The sequence below is a fragment of the Anastrepha obliqua genome, chromosome 1 (assembly GCF_027943255.1).
Source record: "Anastrepha obliqua isolate idAnaObli1 chromosome 1, idAnaObli1_1.0, whole genome shotgun sequence".
Lineage (NCBI taxonomy): Eukaryota > Metazoa > Arthropoda > Insecta > Diptera > Tephritidae > Anastrepha > Anastrepha obliqua.
The window spans coordinates 50,312,448-50,337,247 of NC_072892.1; the positions used below are offsets into that span (position 1 = coordinate 50,312,448).

Sequence of the window (24,800 nt, forward strand, 5' to 3'; positions counted from 1 at the left end):
AAAATAAAAATTGTTTACATTATTTTAATGTATAAACAAACTGTATGCCAATTTTGAAAATAATGTATTGACTTTTTCAATTTAAATAATTTTAATGAAAATCAGGGAAAATATGGCCGTTTACAGGTATCTGTCCCCTTAAAAATAAAATTTATTTTAATATAATTAATTTTGATTATTTTTTGCGCCATTCGACACCCTAAAAAGGTAATTGGGGGATATTTAAAAAATCCGCGTAAAGACGCATAAAAAACGCACAACGTGAGAAATACTTTTTTCACATCATAATTTTTTTCTTAGCGAAAAGACATTTTACTAATGCAACTGCCCTTTGGTGAATAAATTATAATTTTTAATTGTAATATTAAGAAATAAATGAAACAAAAATTAAATTTTAGGTACATATCGCATGTTTAATTTATATTATTTTAATGGATTTTAAAAAATGTTTATTTTTGGAAAACGGAATAAAATTTTTATCACTTCGAATAGTTTAATTTAACTGCTGATTATATTATGATAAAACTAAAAGAATCACGTCAATTAAGAAGGCCGGAAAACAAAATGTAATTATGAAGCTGGTGGATGGCTGTCAAAAGTATTTGTATTAATAGGGGGAGAGGATACTTTAATTTAGTTTAGCATGGAAATAAATTGAGATTTAATTCACATTATTATTAAAAGTTTATTCAGCTTATAATACAAAAACTTTAATGTGGAGCATTTCTAAATATTACAGTTATGTTTAAAAAATATGTTTAATTTTTCTGAAATTTTCTGTTTTACTGCAGATATGGCCAAAAAGTATTCAGTACTGGAAAAATAATCTTTAATTACTCCTGCCTCATTACTGCATTAACAAAAAATAGATTTTATTTCGGGTTAATGCACTTTCATTGCACGCTGCCACCGAATTTAATCACCTTATTAGTATGTTCATGTCGTGTTCTTATAAAAAAGTACACAAAGACGTCTTCGAGTATTTCCGCCGTTTTCGCCGTAATGAGTCTCTATAAGACTAAACATAATTTTATCAACTTGTTATTTGAATGTATGATAAAATCTGCAAAAATTAAAATTTTTCTTGTACTTATTTTTACTATTATCTTATAACTTATCTACTTTTATATTATATATAAAATATAAATATAAAAGTTTAAACCGATACATATTTAATGTCCTCATAAATGCGGTGTACAATCACACTGTCCTACCTAAACCCATCAAACATAATTCAAACTCATAAAAACAAGAAAACTATTAAAATGTAAAAATAAATAAATAAAAATTCCGCAGGTATAAAATTAAAAAAAATTACATTTGGAGATGCGGGGCATCGATCCCCGTACCTCTCACATGCTAAGCGAGCGCTCTACCATCTGAGCTACATCCCCACATAACGGAACTATGACTAACTGCAATTTTGTCGTTGTTGCGTTAGTTGAGTGTTGAGAATACCAATGACTAACAAAAAATAGACAACAAAATTTTAATGAAATAACAATGAGAAACTGCAAATGAAACTTCAGGTAGACCTAAAAATTTATTTATAATTTTACTTGCCCAACAACTGCTTCATGCGTATCGCACAAAAAATCAGGTACTTGCCAACGAATCACGCAATCAAATATTCAAATATTCCGCACATGTACGCCAACAACAACAACAACAACAACAACAACAACGACTAACAAATTCACTAGAAATCAATAAAAAGTGGAATAAATAAATATAAAGAATAACAGCACTATCGAAAGCTGGGTGTTAGCTTTGGCATTTGCAATATCATCGTTTCAATCGTTATCTGCCATTCAAAAGTAAATAAAACGTTTGAAGTGTGCGAATATAAATGGAAATCGATTGAATTCGTAATTCAGGTGTGGGATTGATGAATGAGTTGTTCAAGGGCGCATAGTAAATAATCACAAAAAAAACAAATTGCAGAAATACTTACAAACTCATGCTCTCTATTACCTCTGTACGAGCGTGTCCTCGACTCATTGAACTATTTAAATATGTCTTATGCGAAATAATGATTATCATAAAACAGGTGATATGCAATGTAGCCACGAAAATGCATTTCATTAACAGCGTCTAGCTGAAAGAAGCATAAAAGGCTTTGTAACGCGAGGTATAACTAATGCAAGGGAGGCTTTAGTGATATTACACACAGAACGATACAATTTTTCTCACACATGAGGAATTCAATAAATATATATTACTATAACTGAATGTGTGTGTTTTTTTTTGTTTTTGCATTATTTTTGTTCGTCAAGATTTTCTTTCTCGAAGATTTTCATGTGATCTATTCCAAACAAAAATTGTGATAAAGTCAGTTATGGACCGTTATGAGCCAAGAGCTAAAACTCCTCGAATTATGTTCTCCTCTCTTTCTTTTAATATTGTACAATTCACTCTTTGATCTCTCACTACATAATTTTACACACAAGGATCCGTTAGTTTAATTTACATCTTTTCCATTTTCTCCTTTTTAATAGTTAGTATGTAAGATCGGTTTCTTAGTTTTCGTTTGAATTTGTACTTTAAGCTTTAATAGATTTAATAATACATAAATAAAAATAAAATCAAATTACTTTGCGTTTTCTTTTACTGGCGCAGTTGGTAGGCATACCAGATATTAGAGTAGGAGCTCAGCCAAATACTCAAAAAGGGATATGCGCACCGTGAATGTTTAAATACAACAAAACAGAGTAAAATTTCAGGCAAATTTATTTTATCTCCTTCAAAATATACCCGTCTGAAGCAACAAACATGTGCTAACGTTTAACCCAGTCCTCCATGCAGTCCTGGGAGGCCGACGAAGGAATGGTCCTTAGCTCTTTCGTCGCATTCTCTTTGATCTCCTCTATCGACTGAAATCTCTTTCCACGAAGTGGTAACTTGATCTTGGGAAGCAAAAAGAAGTCGCACGGGGCCATATCAGGTTAATACGGTGCTTGCACGATGGTATTTACTTGGTGGTTGGCCAAATAATCCAGCACAATTTGGGCTTGGTGCGATGGCGCGTTATGATCCTGCAGAATCGAAGAATTGTTTACTCACATTTCTGCCCGTTTGCGACGTACATCATCTCTCAAACGCTTCAAAACGGATAAATAATATTCTTCACTGACTGTCTGACGCGATGGGAGGTACTCATGGTGCACTACGCCTTGACAATGGAACAAATTCTGGGACAAATTTGGCAATGCACACGGCGAGAACAAATTCGCAGAAAAAAGTTCCGTTATTTTTTTTTTTGTTCGTATGGATTGTCTACTCACTTTCGTGACATATTTCGCTTGTTAACAATGAAGTGGGGAGCTAAAGAAAATCGCATTGCAATGATTGCATTATAAAGTGCGGTAAAAGTGCAAGCGAGATGTACGAATTGCGGAAAGTTAATATTTCCAGAAAGTTTAAAGAAGCGGTCGTCCTCGCGTGGTTCGAACTAATTTAAGAAAAAAATGGCAGAAATCTCTTTAGAAACCAGAAATTCATGTCCAGGGAAATTATTTTACCGACCAGATCCATGTCAAGACTAATTAGAGACGATCTCAACTGGTGATATCTTAACAACGCGCTTGAAAAAAATTAGACACGACAGATGCAAGCAGTTTCTTCGGTGCCACGCGGTCAACGGCCAAGAAAATATTATTTTCACAGATGCGGAAATGTTCACTGTTGATAAAGTATTTAATAAGAAAAACCACAAAATCTATGCAAAAACTTCTAAAGACCTAAAAAAATCTTGTTCTAAGGGTTCAACCTTGTCAGCCAATCCAGACCCCATAATGGTTTGGTGGGGAGTGTCTTGTAAAGGCGTTACATCTCTTCATTTCGGCGAAAAAAAGACTAATATGAGGGCAAAAGTGTACTAGGAGGATGTCTTAGAAAGTGAGGTGCAGCAGTTGAGCAGTACTTTCTTCAATAGAGAGCGTTGGATCTTCCAGCAAGATTCTTCTCCATCCAAATAGGGCAAAATCCACACGGCAGTGTTAAAAACAAAATCCTGGGCTTATAGCCGCTGAAGAGTAGCCAGAAATTAGGTCACTACTATGAATTCCAGCTATGAATCCATTGGGCTACAGTTTGTGGTTAGAGTTTTAGAACATGGCCTATCGAAGACCCCACAGAAATTGGGAGAGTCTCAAACAATCTTTGATTCGAGCAGCGACGTTAATATCCATGGAAATCGTGGGTGTTGCAGTAGCTGTAATGCCTAATCGTTTGAAACTAACTTCATTAAAAAGATATTATAATTTCATATCTATAACGACCTCAACTTGTAACAGAACTTATGGCAAGACTAAGTATACATTTCAGTTTGGTCCGAGCTTACACTTTAATTTACTTTTTTTAGGAATTTTATTTTCAAAAACAACATTTCAATCTTATTGAAAAGGTGAAATTGCCTACAAAGTTTTTATAATCTCCCACGTCGACATTTTTTAAACATTGAATTTTTGGGGGGCTTTTTAGGCTAATTTTCAAGAAGTATTTTTATTTCTTTAATAAATATATTTTCTTATACGCGAATAACTGTGTTTTGATTTTAGGAAAATTCCAGAGGTTTTTGAAAATATTTGGAGGAAACTTTTTGAGTGGTTTGTAACACTGATTATACAGGGTGGGCCATGCAAAATTTGCTTTTTGAATCGGCTATAAAAAAGAAACTAATCAATATTTTTTCAAACTTTTTATTTTATTTTGAAGATTGAACATTGTCATTTATGAATGAAAAATAATATCGTTCAAATGACTGCCACGACTGGCTCTGCAATAGGTCATTCGATCAACCCAATTTTTAAGCACATTTTCGATTTGTCCTTAACGGCTCCTCACAAAAAATAGTCCAACGGACTTAAATCACAGCTCCAAGGCGGCCAATTGATATCGGAATATCGGCTGATTATTCGGTTTTCAAAAACGGTAGCCAAAAGTTCGAGTATAAGTTCCACCGTGCTGTTGAAACCAAATGTCGTCCATGTCATCCTCTTCAATTTTTGGAAACAACTCGTTGAGCATGTCACGGTAACTCTCGCCATTTACTGTAACCGCGGCTCCTCGCTCATTTTCGAAAAAACTGGCCCGATGAAGCCGCCAGACCATGGATGCATTTGCTTCTCTACAGCAACGTGTGGATTTTCGGAGCCCTAAATCCACAATTTTGCTTATTGACGTAGCCACCGATGTGAAAATCAGAAAAGAAGAAGAAGACTCACCATTTTGGAAATAGGTGTTCAATATTTCCCAATTTTGTTCAAGCGTATAGCGTCCCATTTCGTAAATCTCAAACCTTTAAGTAAATTACAAACACATTTGAAATGTCATTTGTGTTACCATTCTCAAAAAAATAGGTGGTTCAAAAAGCAAACGCTATATGGCCCACCCTGTATATATGTATATAATATGGTGTTGCCATTTGTAAGCTCCAGCAGCTTAAAGTAAATAAAGCTTTTGTTTATCGCACCATTACTCGTTACAATGATACTGGCTGCATCGCGAAACGTCAGGGAGGTGGTCATCAAAAGAGTGCAACATCACGTGAAATGGTTCAAAACGCGAAGAAGCGACTTGAGCAGAATGCCCGACGAAGTGCCAATCAAATTGTGAAAGAACTGAAAATATCTGACCGTAGCATCCGCCGCATACTGACAAATGATTTCAAATCCAAGCCAAGATCCAACAGGCACATGATCTCACACCAAAGCAGCAACAAGTCCGACTTGAGAGAGCGAAGGAATTGTTTCGCTTGGCCAAAAGCGGTCAACTTCCGAACATTGTGTTTGCTGACGAGAAAAAATTTTCAAATTAAGCAATTCGTAAATTCCCAAAACGATAGGGTTTATTTGATCGACCGTTTATACGAGAATTTGATCGATTGGCCACCAGGAGGCAGCACCCGCCACAAGTAATGGTTTGTGTCGCTTTAACCGCAGATGGGCACTCTTAAATCGTTTTTATCGAGCCTTGCGTCAAGGTAAATGCGAAATATTATCGGGAAAGTGTTCTGGAAGTTGCTTTGAAGCCGTGGACAGACAAACATTTCGGTGGCAGACCGCGGCAGGCCTCGGCACCGTCTCACAAAGCTCGAGTGAACCAACAATGGTTAAAAAACAACGTTTCGAACTTCATACCGTCCACACAATGGCTCTCGAATTCACCAGACGCGAATCCGATGTATTATTCTCTTTGGGCCATTTTGAAGAGCGAACTAAAAGTTTCACCAGTCTCGAGACGCTGAAAAAAACCATTGTCCGCGAGTGGGCCAAAATACCTGTAAGTCACATTCAGGCAGCTTGCGACTCGTTTCTGGACCGTCTAAAGGCCATAGTCATGACAAAAGATGGTCATATCGAACAAAATTAAATTGATTCTTAACTTGGTATTATTTTCACACATTTTGTACTTTGAATTGAATAAAAATAATTTTCCGAATTAAATTTATGGCCTTTTTATACTAATTTTTTAAACTAATTTTATTTGATTAATCGAAATAGCGAGTTTAGTGCTTTATCACGTATGTATATGGACACACGCACAAACACATACACTTGCACGCTTAAATAATAACACCGCCAAGATACATTATCGCTTAATTATGAAAAAATTTTCGAAAATGCTAAAATCCACTTATCTCGAAAAAAGGATCAGCTAGGATTTTAATTGAAGCAGATTTTTAATGTACTATTAATGGACAACAAATCGCCGCTTTCAATTTTTATTGGCATTTTAGGTCAACCTGTTTCTACTTCAGGCGAAGTGTGTTTAATTGGTTGCACTTCGAGTGCCGGTCCCTGTACCTAGGAATGATAATAACCAGAATAACAAAGAGATAAAAAAAGAATTAAAAATCCAATTTACTAAGGGGCTGCTACACCAGGAGGTTTAAAAATATTATCAGGCGTAAAAAATATATGCGTATAAAAAGTAAAAATCGAGGATATCAAAGAATTCACGAGAAAAAGGAGAAAAGAATGGCGAAATCATATTGAACGAATGCAACGTATGATATTTATGAAAGCTAAACCAAATGTTATAAAACCACAAGGAGGACCACCCAGAAAATGGAACGAATACTGGATATCAAGCTCACAAGATGATTGCACCTAACAGCAACAAAAGCTATTTTTTACTAACACCTTCTTACTAACATCATATCTTGTAAAATAGTTTAAATATCCATACATACATATTAAAAATCAATTAAGTATTCAAACATATTGTATTTTTTAAATAACAGGAAAAATTCCTAATAAAAGAAGAAGACTTATTACAAAAAAATGAAATAAAAAATTCCTTCAATTTTCCATAACTTATTTTTGTTTATTTAACTGTCTGCTCTTGTTTATCATTTTTTCGCAAGCACGCTGTGCATATTTCCTTTGCCCATAAGTCTATTATTATTATCATTATATTTGCAGTACAGAAAAAACAAAAAAAAAATTAACAACTCTCTGGGCGCAACATTAGACTGTGGTCACTTCACACATACGAGTACTCGTATACATCTGCACAAACTTACTTACACTCATTCTGTGGCATATCCATCCATTATCCTTCAGGGCAATTTCAGGCCATCTTTGCTTTATTTGTTATTGCTGCTGCTAGATTCCAAATATATTTGTTATTTCTATTGCTACAGCTGTTATTTATGCAGTGTAGTTGTTGCTATCACTATAGAAATTACGAGCTACATACGAGTATACATTCTTGTTGCTGTCCACTTCATATATTATGTTGTACCATTCCACCTCACTCTCCGCAATCAAACACTCATATCATTTTCGGTTATGATGAAATCAAAACATGCATCCTCATGCAACAATCGCCCACACTTGCCCACACATAGTACAAACTCGCCCGCACACATCCAAACGTGTATTCCTAACATTACTTCCTGTTGCTGATTCCTTTATGTATGTAGATTGCAGGCGGCAGATAAGTTCGAAGACGAGCCGAGAAGTACCATTCCAGTGGTGAAATTTTACAGCGATTGCGAAAAAAGTGATGTCCAAGTGATTGAGCTGGTCAAGCGGCAGTGGTGTAATATTGACCATCCCCACTCGCTAATAACGTTGATGTATCTTCGTAACTCGTAAATTCTTCTCTTGCACTAGTTGAAAATTTTGTATGATACTTTGCTGGTGCTTTTTTCCAATTAAAAATGAATTGTTTTCTTATGTCTTGTCTGTTTGGAAATGTTTATTTAGGACTCTGTTAGGTAGCGGGCACTCTGGGCACTCTCGGCTCTCCCGTTGGTGGCAGTGAAAGGTTATTTCGACCAGCTGTGAATTTACTCATCTGTAAGTGTGGCCACCACCCAACTCCGGTTGTTTTTGTACTAACGGAGCTCACGTGGGCAATGGCTATTGACCATAGTTGAGCATGAGGAAGTGTGATGCTTTGTTTCAATTCGAAGTTTTGCAAGAATTTATACTTTAAGATAAAAGCTATGAATAAGTTTGAAGTGCGCTTACTTCTATTGTTGACAGATGTTAATGGATGATAGTGGTGATGTCTGCTTCTTAACATATTTGACTTTATTGCAAAATGATGTTTGAAGATGAAGATTGCATGTGGAGCTTGCTGAAGGGAGTTGAAGCAATTGGACGCACATCCATTCAAATTCACTAAACAAACTTCTTGCGTAGGCAAATAAAACTAATCGCAGTATTGGTGCTTTGGAGACTTTTTACTAGCCCGCTTTGATTCGCCAAGTGTTAGCAAGTGGCGAATAGCTGAAACAATTGGTGTAAATGAACATACCTTCGCAACGCTGGATAGAGCTGCATTGAATTACATTTGTTTGTAAGATAATGAGTTATACCAGTTTAATGAGGTATAACCAGACTCGCTAGTGGCGAATCTTACTCGACAACTTTGTTGTTGCTTTCGCATGCAAATTTTTCGTCAAATTAATCGAGCATAAATATGGCGAGCAAAGAGTGGTGAATAGAAGAGGTCTATTATAAATCATAAATCATAAGTATAAATATCATTATATTTCTCACTAATTAATAATATGACATGATGTCCAAAACTTTTCCGTTTTCGAGATATACGACTTTAGAGATTATTTAAAACAAAAAATGTTGCTTTTACATACCCCCACTTTTTTAAATGTTTGTTCAAGGATTCGATTTTTTCTGTTTTTAGTTAAAGGGCATAATTAACAAAAATCCTCAATAAAATTTGAACCGACCGCTGACAGTTAATATTGCCTGCTTGATAAAGTTTTGCATTTACGATTTTTCACTAAGTGTTTCCTATTTCACGTTATTAAAAAAAATATGTATGGAAACTATGTATTATGAAAATTATTTTAAAAGCTTTTCAGCTATCCAAAGTGGTTACGGGCTCATATGGTTGAGAGGAAAATTGAAAAATTCAGTTTAAGTTGGGGCGACGTAATGAAGCCTTAAAGGTAAAATTCAAGATCCCGAATAATCTATTGAAGGTTATTCGTAGCTATCTAAGCAATCGCGTGCTCTTATGCGAAACGCGAGAAAGATGCAAGACTAAACAAATAACAGCTGGTGCGGCCCAAGGATTAATACTCGGACCTGAAATTTGGAATATAAGCTACGATAAAATCCTTCGAATAGAGATGTCTGAGGATGTGCATTTAGTGGGATATGCAGATGACATTGCAGCTGTAATAATCGCTCGAAACACTGACGAAGCCAAAAGGAAGGTAACTCAGCATCATGGATTAAAGCTGGCCACAGAGAAAATAGAGCTAATGCTTCTAGCCAACCGACTTATCCCATTCAAAATAGATATACAAGTACTCGATGCCACTTTATCGACAAAAAGAGTGGTCAAATACCTAGGAGTGCAATTAGATACAAGGCTAACTGACTGCACATAAATCATGCTGCCACAAGAGCTGCCAAAGTAAGCGGCATGTTAAGTAAGCTCATGGCAAAGCTTGGAGACCCAACGCAGAACAAGCGAAAACTTTTAATGGACACGCCGAGCTCGATTCTTTTATACGAATGCGAAATATGGGCAGATTCGCTAAGGTTGCAATGCCGGCGGAAAACTCTGCAATCTAAGCAACGCACTCATAGTGGCTTTTTCACACAGAACAGTATCTGAAGCAGCGATTTTAGTTATCAGCGGAACAATCCCTAATCTCAGGAATCCCAGTACCACGCTTTTCTGATATTAGAGATCAAAAGCTCACACTTTGGCAAGCAAGATGGCACTCTGAACGTTACGGTAGATGGACAACGAGACTAATACCCGATCTAAAAAAGTGGGTAGAAGGAAAGCACGGTGAGATTAACTATTACCTCACACAGTTTTTGTCCGGACATGGATCCTTTCGCAAGTATTGGTGGCGAGTGGGAAAAGCGAGCCTACCAAACTGCATATATGGAGATACTGAGTGTGATGATGCGGAGCACACCTTGTTTAAATGCGAGAAGTGGAACAGAGAGATAACAGGCCTGCAACGAGCTATTGGTATATTTACACCTGAAGAAATAATTGAGAAAATGATGATAGATGAAGAACAATGGAATGCCGTCGCAAATTTCGTGGACGATATTATCCGAAAATAGAAGTGTGAAATGGAAACTTATGCTGAAGAGCATTAAGCATAGGTTTCTCAAAACAGGCGACCCTGGATGCTGTGTGAGTAAGTAAGTGTTCTTCTTAGGACGCCGTTGTGGCCCTCTACCTCGAAGCAATGCGGAAGCAAGACTGGGGTAGAGGGAAAAATCCAAGAAAAGAGGAAGGATATTTTTAGTGGGATCACCACACACATAGTAGCGGCGGTTACTATATGGTGCGATGGCATTTTTAACCCAACCGCACCGCCAATAAAAACACACATACATTTGCATTATAATTACATCATTTGAAATTAAAAAAAGCAGACAAACTGATAAGGCCAAAAATTCCATTTATATGTTAGGTAGAGGTAAAAAGTTAAACCAAATAATTTTATTTAATATTTTTCTAAGCGCAAGCCAGATATTAGATAGTATTGTGATATATAAATCAAAGTATCAAACTCTTTTGGCTGAGTTATGACCACAGTACCTCAAAATTCTAGTTCATTTTTTATAACTTTTCCTTGACGTTGATTTACGAAATTATTTTTATATTTTATATCACTTGGATCTCGTTGAACAGACATCCATAACGAAACTTTCGAAAAATTCCGACGAATAGGGAGAAAGATTTACCCATTGGTTGGGCTTCACTGGTCACACTTGGCGCTCAAGTTGAGGGAGTTAGAAGAAAATGTAAAGGTGGCAAAAAACTAAGTCTAATATAAACTTCAAGGAATATTTGATAGTTCGAAAAAGGAATATTAAAATTATAAGCATTTCCTTACCAGTAACCGAAGCCAGCATTCATTTAAACAATGTTGGATAAATTTAATTTAAATTTATTAAATAAAACATAAATATTTTAAACAGAAAAACTTAAACTCAATTCGGTGCATACAATTTAACGCCGCTTCCAAGCACCAAATCCGCCAAATCCATGTTTGCCGAAGCCTCCAAAACCACCGCCATGCCCACCAAAACCTCCCAAACCGCCACCATAACCGCCACCGAAGCTCGAAGCCGATGCAGATGCAGATGCCGATGCAAAGCTCTGTCCACCACCATAACCGCCATAGCCGCCGTAACCACCATAACCACCATCCCAGCCGCCGCCAGGCCACACAGGTTCGGGTACCGAAATGGGTACTGGCACAGGCACCACTTTCGCTATGGGCACAGGAATGGGCTGTGGCACCGAAACTGGTACCGGTATTGGCACTGGCGCTGCTTGGTAATTGTTTATAACGCTACTACTGGCATACGCACCGCTATAACCACCACCGAAACCGCCGCCAAAACCGCCACCAAAGCCACCGAATTTTTTCTTGAAATGCGCATTTGTAGGTGTTGCGCAAATGCCCAAGAAAAGCAAAGCGACAAAACTGGTGATTTTCTGCAAAAGAAAAAATTAGAAGAAAAGTTTTAGAGAATTTCCTTTAGTGAAAGTATTTAAGTGCAAGATAAACATAATTCAATTTACTTTATTGTAATAAATTTATATTTTTTGAATGGTGTAACTACACTCGGTGATATAAAATATTCCGGGATGGAGCAATTAATTAACTTAAATGATAAGTTTTTTTTGTTAAAGTTTTACCAAGTTTCAAGCAAAAGTTAATATATTATATATGATATAAGTCTTTATGAGCTCTTTGGTAATTATTGAATGGAGAGCATAAACATACTAGTGCAAGGGACGCAAAAACAATCGCCCATTCGGAAGATTTATAATTTTTGCAAGGTGTCGTACGCCAATAATATTTGACACATGGACACTTTGACAATGGAGCTCGTAAAGGTCGAAATAAAGTTTTCCATCTCTCAAACCTCTTTTTTTATTTAGTAAAAAAGTTAGCGCCGGTTAGCACGAGAAAGAAACGACTGGCGCGCTTTGTTAAACTCGCGTAAGCGGTTATAGTGCCAATTAAGAAGAGAAGAAGAAAAAAGTTATTCAAAAAAACAATTGGATTATTAATTTTGTGCCACCTTTCATATTAATTTTTGGTTAGCAAAAAATTATTGAAACTGAACAAAAAAAAATTATGTACATAAACTTTAAGCGGAAAAGTGAAATCTTGGCCTTTTAAGTAGTTTGCTCAAAGCTTTCGAGCTTCAAAATATTGCAAAAATACTAGTTTCTATTAAACTAGAACCAGAAATTCGTAATAAATATAAACAACTGTTGACAACACATCGAAGGAGAAGAATGTTTCTTGCGTCGCATTGTTGTTGTTATACTTATTATGTATTAAAAGGGGATTTTTTCGAGCTTTAGAACTTCAGAAAAAACTAACTGATATCTTGTTTTTACATATATATTTATACAGAATACAAAATATTATTTTATAGTGCTTTTAAAAATCTCGATCATGACTCGTCATTTGAATGGCGAAATACTTTTGCTTTGGGAATTAGTAAATATTCCAATTTATATTCATTATTATTTGTCATTTAAGAGAGATTCACACAAAACTCGTTTTAAAAGTGTTTGTGCTAATGAAATCCATGTGGACATCGCAAACAATGAAAGATTTTCGGGAATTTTTCAATGAATTATTTTTCTTTATTTCTTTATATAATTTAATTCCTGGCTGTAAAAAATATAAATAAAACTGATTTTCTGTGTTTTGTCAAACTATCAGTTAACAATTTTTTTAAGGGGTTATATACCTTGTGTTGGACTAAAAAATCGAAATTTTTTGTATGGCATATTCTAAATGTACATCATCTTAAAAATATAAATTCAAAAAAATCATAAAGATCGGAGCACTGGAACGAAAGTTACAGACCGTGGAAGCGCGCTAATTATCCATAAATGAAGTGCACGCAAAACTTTAGACGCGATTATCTCGAAGTCGTGTTTTTTTTTTAATTACCGTCGCGGTGATCATTATTTATCAAAAACTATTATATTTGATCGATTTGCATAAACTTTTTTTTTAATTATTCGAAGTTACAACCTCGTGAATCTGAACGGTTCACTTTTTATAAATATTTGCATAGTTCGCTGGAATTAATTTTTTTTTTAATTTTTCAACCCCTCAAAAATCGTTTTTTAGTGCAAAGCGGTTTTCTTATCGCGAACAAATGTTTTTGGGTAAATGAACGATTCACTAAAAAACATTTTTCTACACTAATCATTTAATTTTTTTGGTTTCAGTTGAGCTGCTCATGCGCTACCGTGATCACCGCAAGCCTCTTGTAAAAAACGGCGTTTCGGGGGAGGGGCGATATCAACAATAAATAATAACATTTATTAAAATATAAACACCAAAATGTATTCTTCGAGAGTTACCCTTCAGTATGATATATGCCTCATGTGAATAAAAGTTCTAAAACATATTTAAAAAAAAATAATGACAATCGTCCATTTTTTCGGGCTCCTTAAGACAACATTTAGAGAAAACCCAAATTAGTTTACGATATTTTCTTAAAAATGGTAAACAATTCCTGATGAGTTAGTAAACAGCTGTTAAGCCGACAATTTGATTGAAAAGGATTGCATTTCAAAAATGCCTGAACGGAATCAACGAAATCAAATTTGCACGTAATTAGCAGTTACAGTATCGGCACCATAAACATCATTCACAATTTCAGCGGTCTGGCTTGCCTTTCCGCCTTTACCAAAGAAAAACAGTAAGATGTCGAGATTTCGGTTATTACAGCCATCTACCGAGAAAATAATGGATTTCTTTTCCCCTAAACTAATATAATATGGCTTGTGAAGATCGCAGCTAATTAAGTGTCTGATTGCTATAGCACAGGCATCTCAGAAGAACGAATACTCCATATTTTACATATAGAATTACGTATGAAAAAGTTCTTCCAAAAGTTAGTGCAGGGATAGTAGAAAATTATTGGAGCATCACTGGAATGAGTGTATGAAAGTTAAGGGAGATTATTTTGTATAAAATAAGCCGTTTCATATTAGTTTATTTTTGCCTTCTTCTTACTAAAGATATAGGCGAAATTATAAAAGTGGCACTTATGGACGAGATTTGAATATTTATTTATTTTTTTTTTTTTTATTTCAATTATTGTTTTTTTAATTTCAATTATTTTTTTTATACCGGTACATTTCATTCTATAACAATGCCCATATTAATTTAAATTTCAAACTCTTACAAGATTTATAAAAATGTGAAAAATTTTCATCCAAATTTCAATCTTTTTTAATCAGAATATTAAAAATAAATACATTTGGGTATGCAGTTTTTAGACCATTAAATTTTACTACAATAAAGTGCAAGTTTGAAATAACTCACAATCCTCGCTGATTTTTGATAATTTTCCCCCAGAGGACGCCTTTTTCCTACATAATAAATGGACGACACGCAACACCTTCGTGGAAAAAATTTTAAAATCAACTAGAATTTAAGCTATTTCAAAACTTTCACTTTATTACTAATTAGAATGGATGATAGTACCTATAGAATCCGGTATAACTCCGAACTAAATGATCTCACTCAGAACGAAACAGCTGTGTGCATATAAGAAGGCTGGGTCATGTTACCCGTATGCCAGCTGACAGTGCCGTGAAGAAAGCAACAATATGAATGTTAATGGGCATAAATGCCAAATGTAGACCAAGAAAACGATGGATAGACGCAATGGAAAACGGTCTCATGAATTTGAGAATACGTAACTACGAAGCAAAAGCTCAAGATCGACCGCTTTGGAGGAGCATTGTGAAGGAAGCTTCGACGCGCCTCCTGTTGTAGTGCTGTGAAAGAAGAAGATAAAACTGCATACCCAAAAATGCTCCAAAGATTCTGAAGTGAGAAAGTGTGAAATTTGGATAGAAATTGGATGAATGTTTAAACCTTTTGCACAAAGTTTGAAGCCTGAATTTATGTGGTTTTTAATATGTTTAGAATAAAATATATTTTTATAGAAAAAAATAATTAAAATTAATTAAAAAAAAATATATAAATATGTATGTATTTTTATTTATTAAATAAAACATAATTATGTTCACAAATAATATTATATTTTTTTGGAAAAATATTATTAATTCAATATGTAGTGAATTTCTGCTTTTTGAGCAATTATTTTTATTATTTTTATTTCTTTTTTTTGTTTAATAAAATCATAGACATGAATAGCAATTCAATTTGAAACTAACTGAATTTATTCATTATATTGCACCCACTTTATATTTGGACATAGATGGCGCTCCAAGCAATAAGAAGACGTTGTTCCTAAGCAACGACAGGTGGGCTTTCCCACTATTTAGGACTGATAGCGGCGGCTAATCACCTACCCTGTCAGAAATCAAATATATTAACGAAACCAATGCAAGACAAGCCTTGTTGAGGCCCATGCTCCCGAGAGGAGTGAATAAGGGGGAAAAAATATTCTAACATATGGCAATTGGGTGAGTTATCTTCCTTTTTTCAGAACTTAAAGAACTTAATTTAAGCTATATCTCAAAAACTGTTCTGCATTTTTAACTTCTGCCAGGCAAGTGAAGCGTTTGAATAACTGCCGGTATAATAGCAGCAGCACTAAAACATATGCTCTGGTTGTGCTGTAAAACTATTACCATAATTCAATTTTGACTTTGCTGCGCTGCGCTCGTTTCAACCTCCGAAGTTACAGCACCAGCAACCAGTAAAGGGTGGGCCATATAGCGTTTGCTTTTTGAACCACCTATTTTTTTGAGATGGTAACACAAATGACATGTCAAATATGTTTATAATTTACTTAAAGGTTTGACATTTACGAAGTGGGACGCTATACGCTTGAACAAAATTGGGAAATATTGAACACCTATTTCCAAAGTGGTGAGTCTTCTTCTTCTTCCTCGGTTACAGTAAATGGCGAGCGTTACCGTGACATGCTCAACGAGTTTTTGTTTCCAAAAATTGAAGAGGATGACATAGACGACATTTGGTTTCAACAGGACGGTGCAACTTGTCACACTGCCAAAGTTACACTCGAACTTTTGGCTACCGTTTTTGAATTCCGATATCAATTGGCCGCCTCGGAGCTGTGATTTAAGCCCGTTGGACTATTTTTTGTGGGAAGCCGTTAAGGACAAATGCTATGCGAACCATCCAGAGACGACTGATCCTTTAAACCACGAAATCGAAGTTGCCATTCATGAAATTGGAGCTCAAACAATCAAAAATGTGCTTAAAAATTGGGTTGATCGAATCGCCTACTGTAAAACCAGTCATGACAGTCATTTGAACGATATTATTTTTCATTCATAAATGACAATATTCAATCTTCAAAATAAAAAAAAAAGTTTGAAAAAATATTAATTAGTTTTTTTTTTTTATAGCCGATTCAAAAAGCAAATTTTACATGGCCCACCCTATATTTTATTTAGCTATGCTGCGGCTCTAACGACGATGCTTTAAAGAGCTCAGCCACAGGACAGTTTCAAATTTTTGCTCGTATGACTATGCTGTAGTTTTGCAACCTTGTGACAAGAAAAATGGACATTAGCAGTTACCTCAGCAATAAAAAGAAAAAATTATAATTAGCGCGTACACTTCTGTTAGGTGTTTGGTCGAGCTACTCCTCCTATTCGTGGCGTGCGCCTTGTTATTGTTCCACAAATGAAGGGACCTACTGCTTTAAACCGACTCTTGTTTTTTATGAGGAGCTTTTTTTTTGGTAGAAATACACTCCAAGGTTTGTCATTGCCTGCCGAGGAACGACCGCTATTAGAAGAACTTTTTCTATTGCTGTTTCATGCATGTTTTGGCAATAGTCACGACAAAACTTTAATTGTTTGCAACTAATTCTCGTTGTACTGTAACACACTTCGCAGCAAAGCGACAGCACAGGACCTGTTTTCTGGTATTATTTTGCTTTCCCTGTTGCAGCTTCAATCTTCTCAGCCAAAGTATAGCCGAAGCAAAAGAAATGAAAAACTAAAAGCGCTGGTCACAAGTTTTTTTTTATCTTGTGAAATCTATACAAATTTATGGTTTTTTAAGATTTAAATGAATCCACACAAGTTTGTTAAAATCGCCGAATACTAAATCTGGATGTTGTAATTTTTAATATATGTAAACTTGAAATTGCTACTTGGAGATAATTATTTAGAACTATACATATTTGTCTACTAATTCCTTACGTAATTAGGGTCTTTCAAAAGTGACTCCTTAATGTCAGTAGTGAATAATCTAATTCCTAGATAGTACCTTTTTTTTATACCTAGTACCCTGTACCTAGAACAACGCGGTCAAATTATTGAAACTTATTATGAAAATGGTCGATCCTTAAGAACAACATATCGCAAAATTCGAGATTTTCTTTGCTGGAAATAAGCGTCAGTAATAGAAGACAGTTCAAAAGTTGGTGAAAAAATTTCTATAAAAGTAGAAAAAGGGCTGGCAGGTCAAAAACTGATTATGTTGAGAATATTGCTGCTGTAGGGCAAATTGTTGCTGAACAAACTTCAACATCGAAGCGTTTGGCGGGCATTGTTTGCCACATGGAGACGTGCTCATGGTGCACATTCAATGCTAAGAACCGTATTTTGTATAAAAATAGTGTAACCTAAGAGATTTAAGGGTTAGGGGTACACAGAATTTTCAAAAACTTTGATTTGATATTTTCTTAAAGTCTAATATCTTAAAAATATTGTGTGAAAATTTGAAGTGAATCTGACAAATACTTTTTGAGTTATTCAACAATTAACAATTCGTGTGCTGAAAAAATGGATGCTGCACGTATGAAAGTGGCAGATAAGCGCGCTAACGATAACACTCGAGAAGGTATCATAGAATGCTACGTAGGCAACAGCAAATCGATATTGTGGAAGCTGCTATGACGGCTGAAGAACTATTATATGGCCCAGGAATAGATTATACAGTGTAAGTAATTAAATAATTCATATAACTCTAAATAAATCGATAGCAAAACTTTAAATGCGTTTTTCTCAAAACTATTGTATGTTTTTGAATTCAATCAAATTTATACTGCTTTTGAAAAATATAAAAACTTGTGCCTGATCGAAAGATTTTTTTTTTTCAAAAATATCAATTTTTTTTAAACAATTAATTGTCGGTTTTTTCTCGAAAATCTGAAAAATATTTCCTGAGGCCGCCATATTGTTAATTTTGAAAAAAACACAAAAGGCACAAGATTATCTATTAATAAAACTAATTTCTCCTGTCCGATTGATTTTAGATGAGTCTCCAAGGGGTTGTGATGATCACCGCAAGGGACTTCTGGACAAATGGGATCCCCACAAACAGCGATAACTTTTACAACTATTAATTTTTTCATTTTTTTTTTTTTTTGAAATTTTGCTAAAGTCAAGTCGTAACATGATTTTTTATTTTTTTTATTTTTGTAAAATAAAGCAATTGACTAGCAAAAAAAAAAGTATTGAAAATCATCATTTTTTCGGGCCTCTGACTACCGCTAACCCCTTAATTTTTACATAATTTATTTTAAAACAACATCTAGGCGCGTCTTTTGTTACTATAACTCCACAATTTACACATCCACAGTGAAAAGATATTTAATCACTTCGCTCATAACAATCGCTGCAATATATTGTTTAATTAAAAACTTTTTTTCTTAAATGCCTTGCATCCATAAATTGCTTCGAGACATATTAATTACAACTCAACTCAACTCACTGTTGAACTAATTAATCTGGCTTTGGTATTGAATGCACAACATAAACAAAATTCAACAACATTGAAGGTCAACTTACGAAATTTCCCATCGTTACTTGAATCACACACAAAACTACTTCACGGTACACCAAAAATATAACTAAACTGCGTACAAAATTCGTATAGACTTTTATACAAATAAGCGCAGATGCTGTAGAGACCCTCTTGGGGCGATCGTTTCAGTGGTGCTATCGAAAAGGGGAATTCCGAAACAAGTAAGAGACGAAAAAAATCCTGTTTTTAACAAAAAAAAAGTCATCCACGACAGCCACCAACTATTGAATATGGCTCGTTATGCTATGAAGCGTTTACATAAATATTTCAATTTAAAGAGATGAAAAGAAATATGAAAACATATTTAAATATGTACACATAAATATTAGGGTGGTCCAAAAATTCATGGGAAAAAATTTATATTAAAATTTTTATGCTGCCGCCCCCCATAATGGTAAAGAATGAAAAATAAAAAGACCTGTATTTTTTTTTTTTTTAATCAGACCATATTTAATGGTGCCGCCGGGGCTTTGAAATATCCCATGTATTTTGCATGGGAAAAAAATACTTTTTCGTAGATTTCGTGTAAAAACCTGGAAAATGAATATATTTTAACCGGATACCTCAGTTTCTCTTCATAATTGGTCAGAGAATAACAACCAATTATGAAATAATTAGTTTTTTTGTATTAACTATTTTTTATAGAACCCCAAAAAGCCCCCATAAAACGAAAATCTAAGAAAAAATCGAAAAACAATATTTTATATTACTTTTACGAAAATAGTTAATACAAAAAAAATTAATTATTTCATAATTGGTTGTTATTCCCTGACCAATTATGAAGAGAAACTGAGTTATCCGGTTAAAATATATTCATTTTCCAGGTTTTTACATGAAATCTACGAAAAAGTATTTTTTTCCCATGCAAAATACATGGGATATTTCAAAGCCCCGGCGGCACCATTAAATATGGTCTGATTAAAAAAAAAAAAATACGGGTCTTTTTATTTTTCATTCTTTACTATTTTGGGGGGCGGCAGCATACAAATTTTTTTTGGACCACCCTAATAAATATATGTACCTTTGTATGCACTTATACGTATGTATTATAATATATAATAAATACTTAACAGAAGTTTGCTTCGCGCGCCAACTCACGTGTAGATCAATGCAACATAACGCAACATAACATAACATAAGCCCATAGTTGGTATTGATTTGCTGCAGAGCTGATTTGCTGCAGAGCTGATTTGCATAAATCTTTGTTTTTTCTACATACATTTTCTGTTTGTATGTTTTTGTTTTATATCACAAAGATTGCTCGAGTTTATTGGCCGAAGCGGTTAATGATGAATGAAAGCAAAAGTTCAAATGCCGAGTTTAAGGTCAGTGATGCAGTTAGAATTAGAATGAATACTCGTATGATACTTTCTGCTTATGGAAATTAAATAATTTGCAAATTTTGCGAAATTTGTTTATCACTTCCCGTCTTGTCAAGATTGGCTGTTTACAGATAAAATATCAACCGCAAAACAATCGGATAGTTGAAGGCGCGTAGGCGTTTTTAATTCTAATAACTAAAATTTTAGTATATAAACTTAGGCACCACCAAGCAGCAAGCATAAACAGTTAACTAACTGAGAAGTATTGATTCAAAGTTTGTTTCAAGCAATTAAAGCAACAGAAAAAGGCGGAAAGGAATAAAAAAAAAATCATCAAAATGAGATCCTTTGTAAGTAAAACAAAAAATTCACACTATTTGCGTAATTGCTTCTTAATCGCGCTTTAATAAATCATATTTGAGCCAATTTTTAAATAAATCTGTCTTCAAATCTTCTTTCCCAAAGGTCCTTGCAACGCTACTAATGGCGCTCATTTGTGTACCCTCACAAGCGCAGTTCAATTTCCCCTCATCAACCACCGCCAACAACCGCTATCCCAGATATCCAGCACAATCGTCATTTGGTCCATCCAATCCAAATAGTATTGATGCTGGCTCCATTGGCAGCCGCTATCCATCATATCCATCACAATCACTTTCACCCGGCTCTCCAGGCTCTGGTCTGGGTAGTGCAGGACTTGGCGCAGGCAGTAGTTATCCTGGATCAGCAAACACTGCGGCTTCACCATCAACTTTAACTAGCGGCAATCCAAATACGCGTATTCTAGGTCTACTTGGCGGTGGCGGCGGTGGTGGTGGTCTCTTTAGCAATCTGTTAGGCGCTTTAACTGGCAGAAATCGTAATCCAATTGGAGGTGGTGGTGGTGGTGCCGGTGGCTTTTATCCATATCCAGTACCTGCACCTTATCCGGGATTCTCACCATATGGCGTGCCCTCGCCCTATGGCGGCGGTTTTGGTTATCCTGGATATGGTGGCGGTTTTTATGGTTAAATGCCGAACAGCTGGACTGCCTTTGCGTATTCACTATGGAAAACTTAGTATTAATATTTGTTAATTTTTAGCTTTAGTCGTTGTGTTTGTTATTTAATAAAAACAAAAAGATTCCTGTACTTAACATAAAAATAATGCCTTAGTTTTGGTTTTAAAAGTTAACCACCTTCAGTGAGAGAGTCAAAATTTTTCAACTACTTTTATTAAAAGCATTTGGATGGAAATTTCGCCAAAATAAGTTTAAAAAATATTATATAAAAACAGCTTTCCTGAAAGTCTGTCAGATTTTAAATTTTTTCTCAAGCAGAAATCCTTCCCTATGCGAATCTATACAAAATAGCACATGAGTTGAAAAGTCCCGGGCCTAAACATAGATAGCACTAGTTTTATTGCATTTACCTTTTTTTCAGTTAGTATTAACCTTAAACAGACAGCTTTTAAAATTTCATGATCTTCCATTAATTACTTCTTGAGTTATTGCGCTAAGAGTGACGCTACTTTTGTCCTTTTCAAAACACTGGATTAAAAAGAATTTCGTGTTCTTTTTCGAATTGCTCCCACATCCACCGTATTCGCCAAATTTAGCTCCCAGCGACTATTGGCTGTTCGCATACTTAAAAACAATGCTCGCCAGTAAGAAAATTCGCTCGAATGAAGAGGTTATCGTTGAAATTGAGGCCTATTTTAAGGCAAAATGTAAATCCTTCTACAAAAGTGGTATTGAAATGTTAGAACGGCGCTGTAGTGATTGCGTTGTTCTTGATGGAAATTACGTTAACGTATTTTCTTTGTTAGGCCCGGGACTTTTCAGCCCATGTGTTAGGCTTGCTTGATCAGCTGATTGGTGTCTGATTGTCAAAATGGAAGGGCTATTATTTTCTTTTCCTCTTCGTCCTTGAGCTGAAGTTTGATAATTTGTATAATCGATATCAACTGGTATAGATTCATTTTAGCTTTTTCGATAACTTATACTTCGAATATATATTTGAAACGAATCCCTCTGACAGTTGTTAGAGGGGAACTTCACAAATTATTTCTGAAGAAAGCGCAGAAATGATGGATCTCCATTTTCCATGTGTTCTTTCGAAAACCCTTTGGCTCCAGTACAATATACGAAGAACTCAGAAAGTCCTTTGGACTCCTCGCCATTAAATTTCCAAACTCGAAGCTGTGTTTACCGGTCACTGGACGATCGGCACATACGCGGAAAAGCTAGGGTTACCATTTAACCCCCATTACAGAAGCTGTGGGGGCCTTTCAGAAAAGCAGACTATTGAGCACTTTCTCTGTGACAACTAAGGTCACTGTTTGCTTCTTTCTTCTACTATACTCCATTATATCAACAGCTCTGGCTGGCTGTAGATATCTGACTGTTGGAGGTCTCATAATGGTATCAAAACGGCGCTTCAGTGCTACTTGAGGAGTGCCAGACTAGCACTTCAACCATTTCACCTACCTACCTAACCGCCAGGTAACGCTCTAAGTCAACTGATTTGAGCCCTGTTTTTTTTTTTTGTCAGGTTGCCACGTCTGTGATCGATGATCCTATCAATATTGTATGGACATTGTTGGGCAATTGGAAAATGGATTTGGCCCAGAACGACGCGAGTAAGGGGATACATTAGAATATCTCATTTGCCACTGCTCTGCTCTAAGCAGAGCTCAATCCATAAAAAATTTAAACTGTTTATTAAAACTCGTCAAGTCATCTATGAAGAACTATGTTTAGCACGACTCCAACAACACTGGTAACACTACGGACCCTTGTGGTCTATTTGAGATCTATTCAGATTAGCCAGATATACCTAACCTAACCTTGACATTTGTAAAAGTTACGCCGTCTTGAGTAAATCTACCTCTGGACATGAGTTCGATGTTTAACAATTTTAAAAATGGATTTGAATTTGCAACAACGAATTTGTAAAATGAATTTGCGTTAAAAATGAAGTCAATGATACGAAAACTTTAAAACTTTTGGGAAACTGATTCGGTAATGATACTCCAAAGAAAATAGCTGCTTACGAGTGGCATGAGCGCTTCAAAAGAGATCATGAGACCATCGAGGATGACGAACATAGAGACGAGCCATCGATATCGAAAACTGATGAAAACATCAATAAAGTGCAAGAAAAGTTGATCAATAACCGCAAATTAACCATCAGAGAGCTGACAGAAGACTTTAGCATGGGCTAAATCAAATCCAACATACATCAAACGCATCATTACTGGAGACATCAGTAATGAGTACGACACGCAATTCAGACATCAAGCGAGTGAGTGGAGAGCTCCGAACGAACCAATATCCAAAAAACTCTCAGCCAAAAAATAAAGTGATGCTCTCGGTTTTTATGGTTACAACGGTATTATACGACACGAGAGGTTTACGCGCCAATTCGCCAAAAAAGAAAGGATTTGTGAGAAAACAACTCTTGGATTTTGCACCATAATAACACTTGCGTCGGCGTGTGCCATCATTATCCGTGAATTTTTGACTGAGAACGAAACGAATACCTTCCAAATACCATCGAATTCCTGTTCAGCCTGATATGATTCCTTGCCATTTTTTTCTGTTTGATCAAGTCAAAAAACCACACCGGAAAACTCGTTTTAGCACACGAAAGGAAGTAATGGAAAAATGGTAAAGGACTCACATGGCTGTACCGAAAATGGAATAAACGCGCTGCTGTTGATGGAGAGTACTTTGAAGGAATAAACTTGAATTGCGAATTTTCCGAATATATTCCAGGAACTTTTATCAAGGTCGTCAATCGTAAAAAGAAAACTTAAACAATTAGAACAATTATGAACACTCTCCAAAATTTTTTTTGCATCATCACATCAACAATTTATTCGCTTCAAAAATAAGCATTTTTTAATAAAAATATAAAACATGCAAATAATCTAATTTATCTTTAGACAACTCGTTTTTTAATGATTTTCTTAACACGATCCAGCTCGCGTACTATGTAACTCTGTGCTAAGTCAAAACATATGTGGAAGTAATAAAACACTTGTATAATATATCAATCCTGATTATTCGTTATTATCTTAATGTTTTGTGCGCGCTAATCGACGCTAATTTCATTATATTCCTTGTTAAACCGAGATTTGAAAATAAGTACATCACACTCAACTAAAAAAGGTCTGCCAAGACAGTTTAGCATCATGAAAACATTTAAAATAAACATATTCAT

The 24,800-nt window shown here is 35.2% G+C and overlaps 2 protein-coding genes and 1 non-coding gene across 3 annotated transcripts; 1 reads left to right on the plus strand and 2 right to left on the minus strand.

Moving 5' to 3' along the window:
• Window positions 1–1,321: 1,321 nt before the first annotated feature.
• On the minus strand, window positions 1,322–1,394 carry Trnaa-agc (transfer RNA alanine (anticodon AGC)). The gene has a single exon. It is a non-coding gene; the product is annotated as a tRNA-Ala (tRNA).
• Window positions 1,395–11,472: 10,078 nt separating this feature from the next.
• LOC129251111 (shematrin-like protein 2) lies at window positions 11,473–19,269 on the minus strand. The gene is made up of 2 exons (XM_054890519.1): window positions 19,258–19,269; window positions 11,473–11,964 (listed from the first exon to the last, which is right to left on the minus strand). Exons 1-2 carry the CDS (start codon window positions 19,267–19,269, stop codon window positions 11,473–11,475), a joined length of 504 nt encoding a protein of 167 aa, XP_054746494.1.
• A 1,664-nt stretch (window positions 19,270–20,933) lies between these two features.
• Window positions 20,934–21,606, plus strand: LOC129251703 (acanthoscurrin-1). The gene is made up of 2 exons (XM_054890853.1): window positions 20,934–20,945; window positions 21,061–21,606. Exons 1-2 carry the CDS (start codon window positions 20,934–20,936, stop codon window positions 21,604–21,606), a joined length of 558 nt encoding a protein of 185 aa, XP_054746828.1.
• Window positions 21,607–24,800: the final 3,194 nt, after the last annotated feature.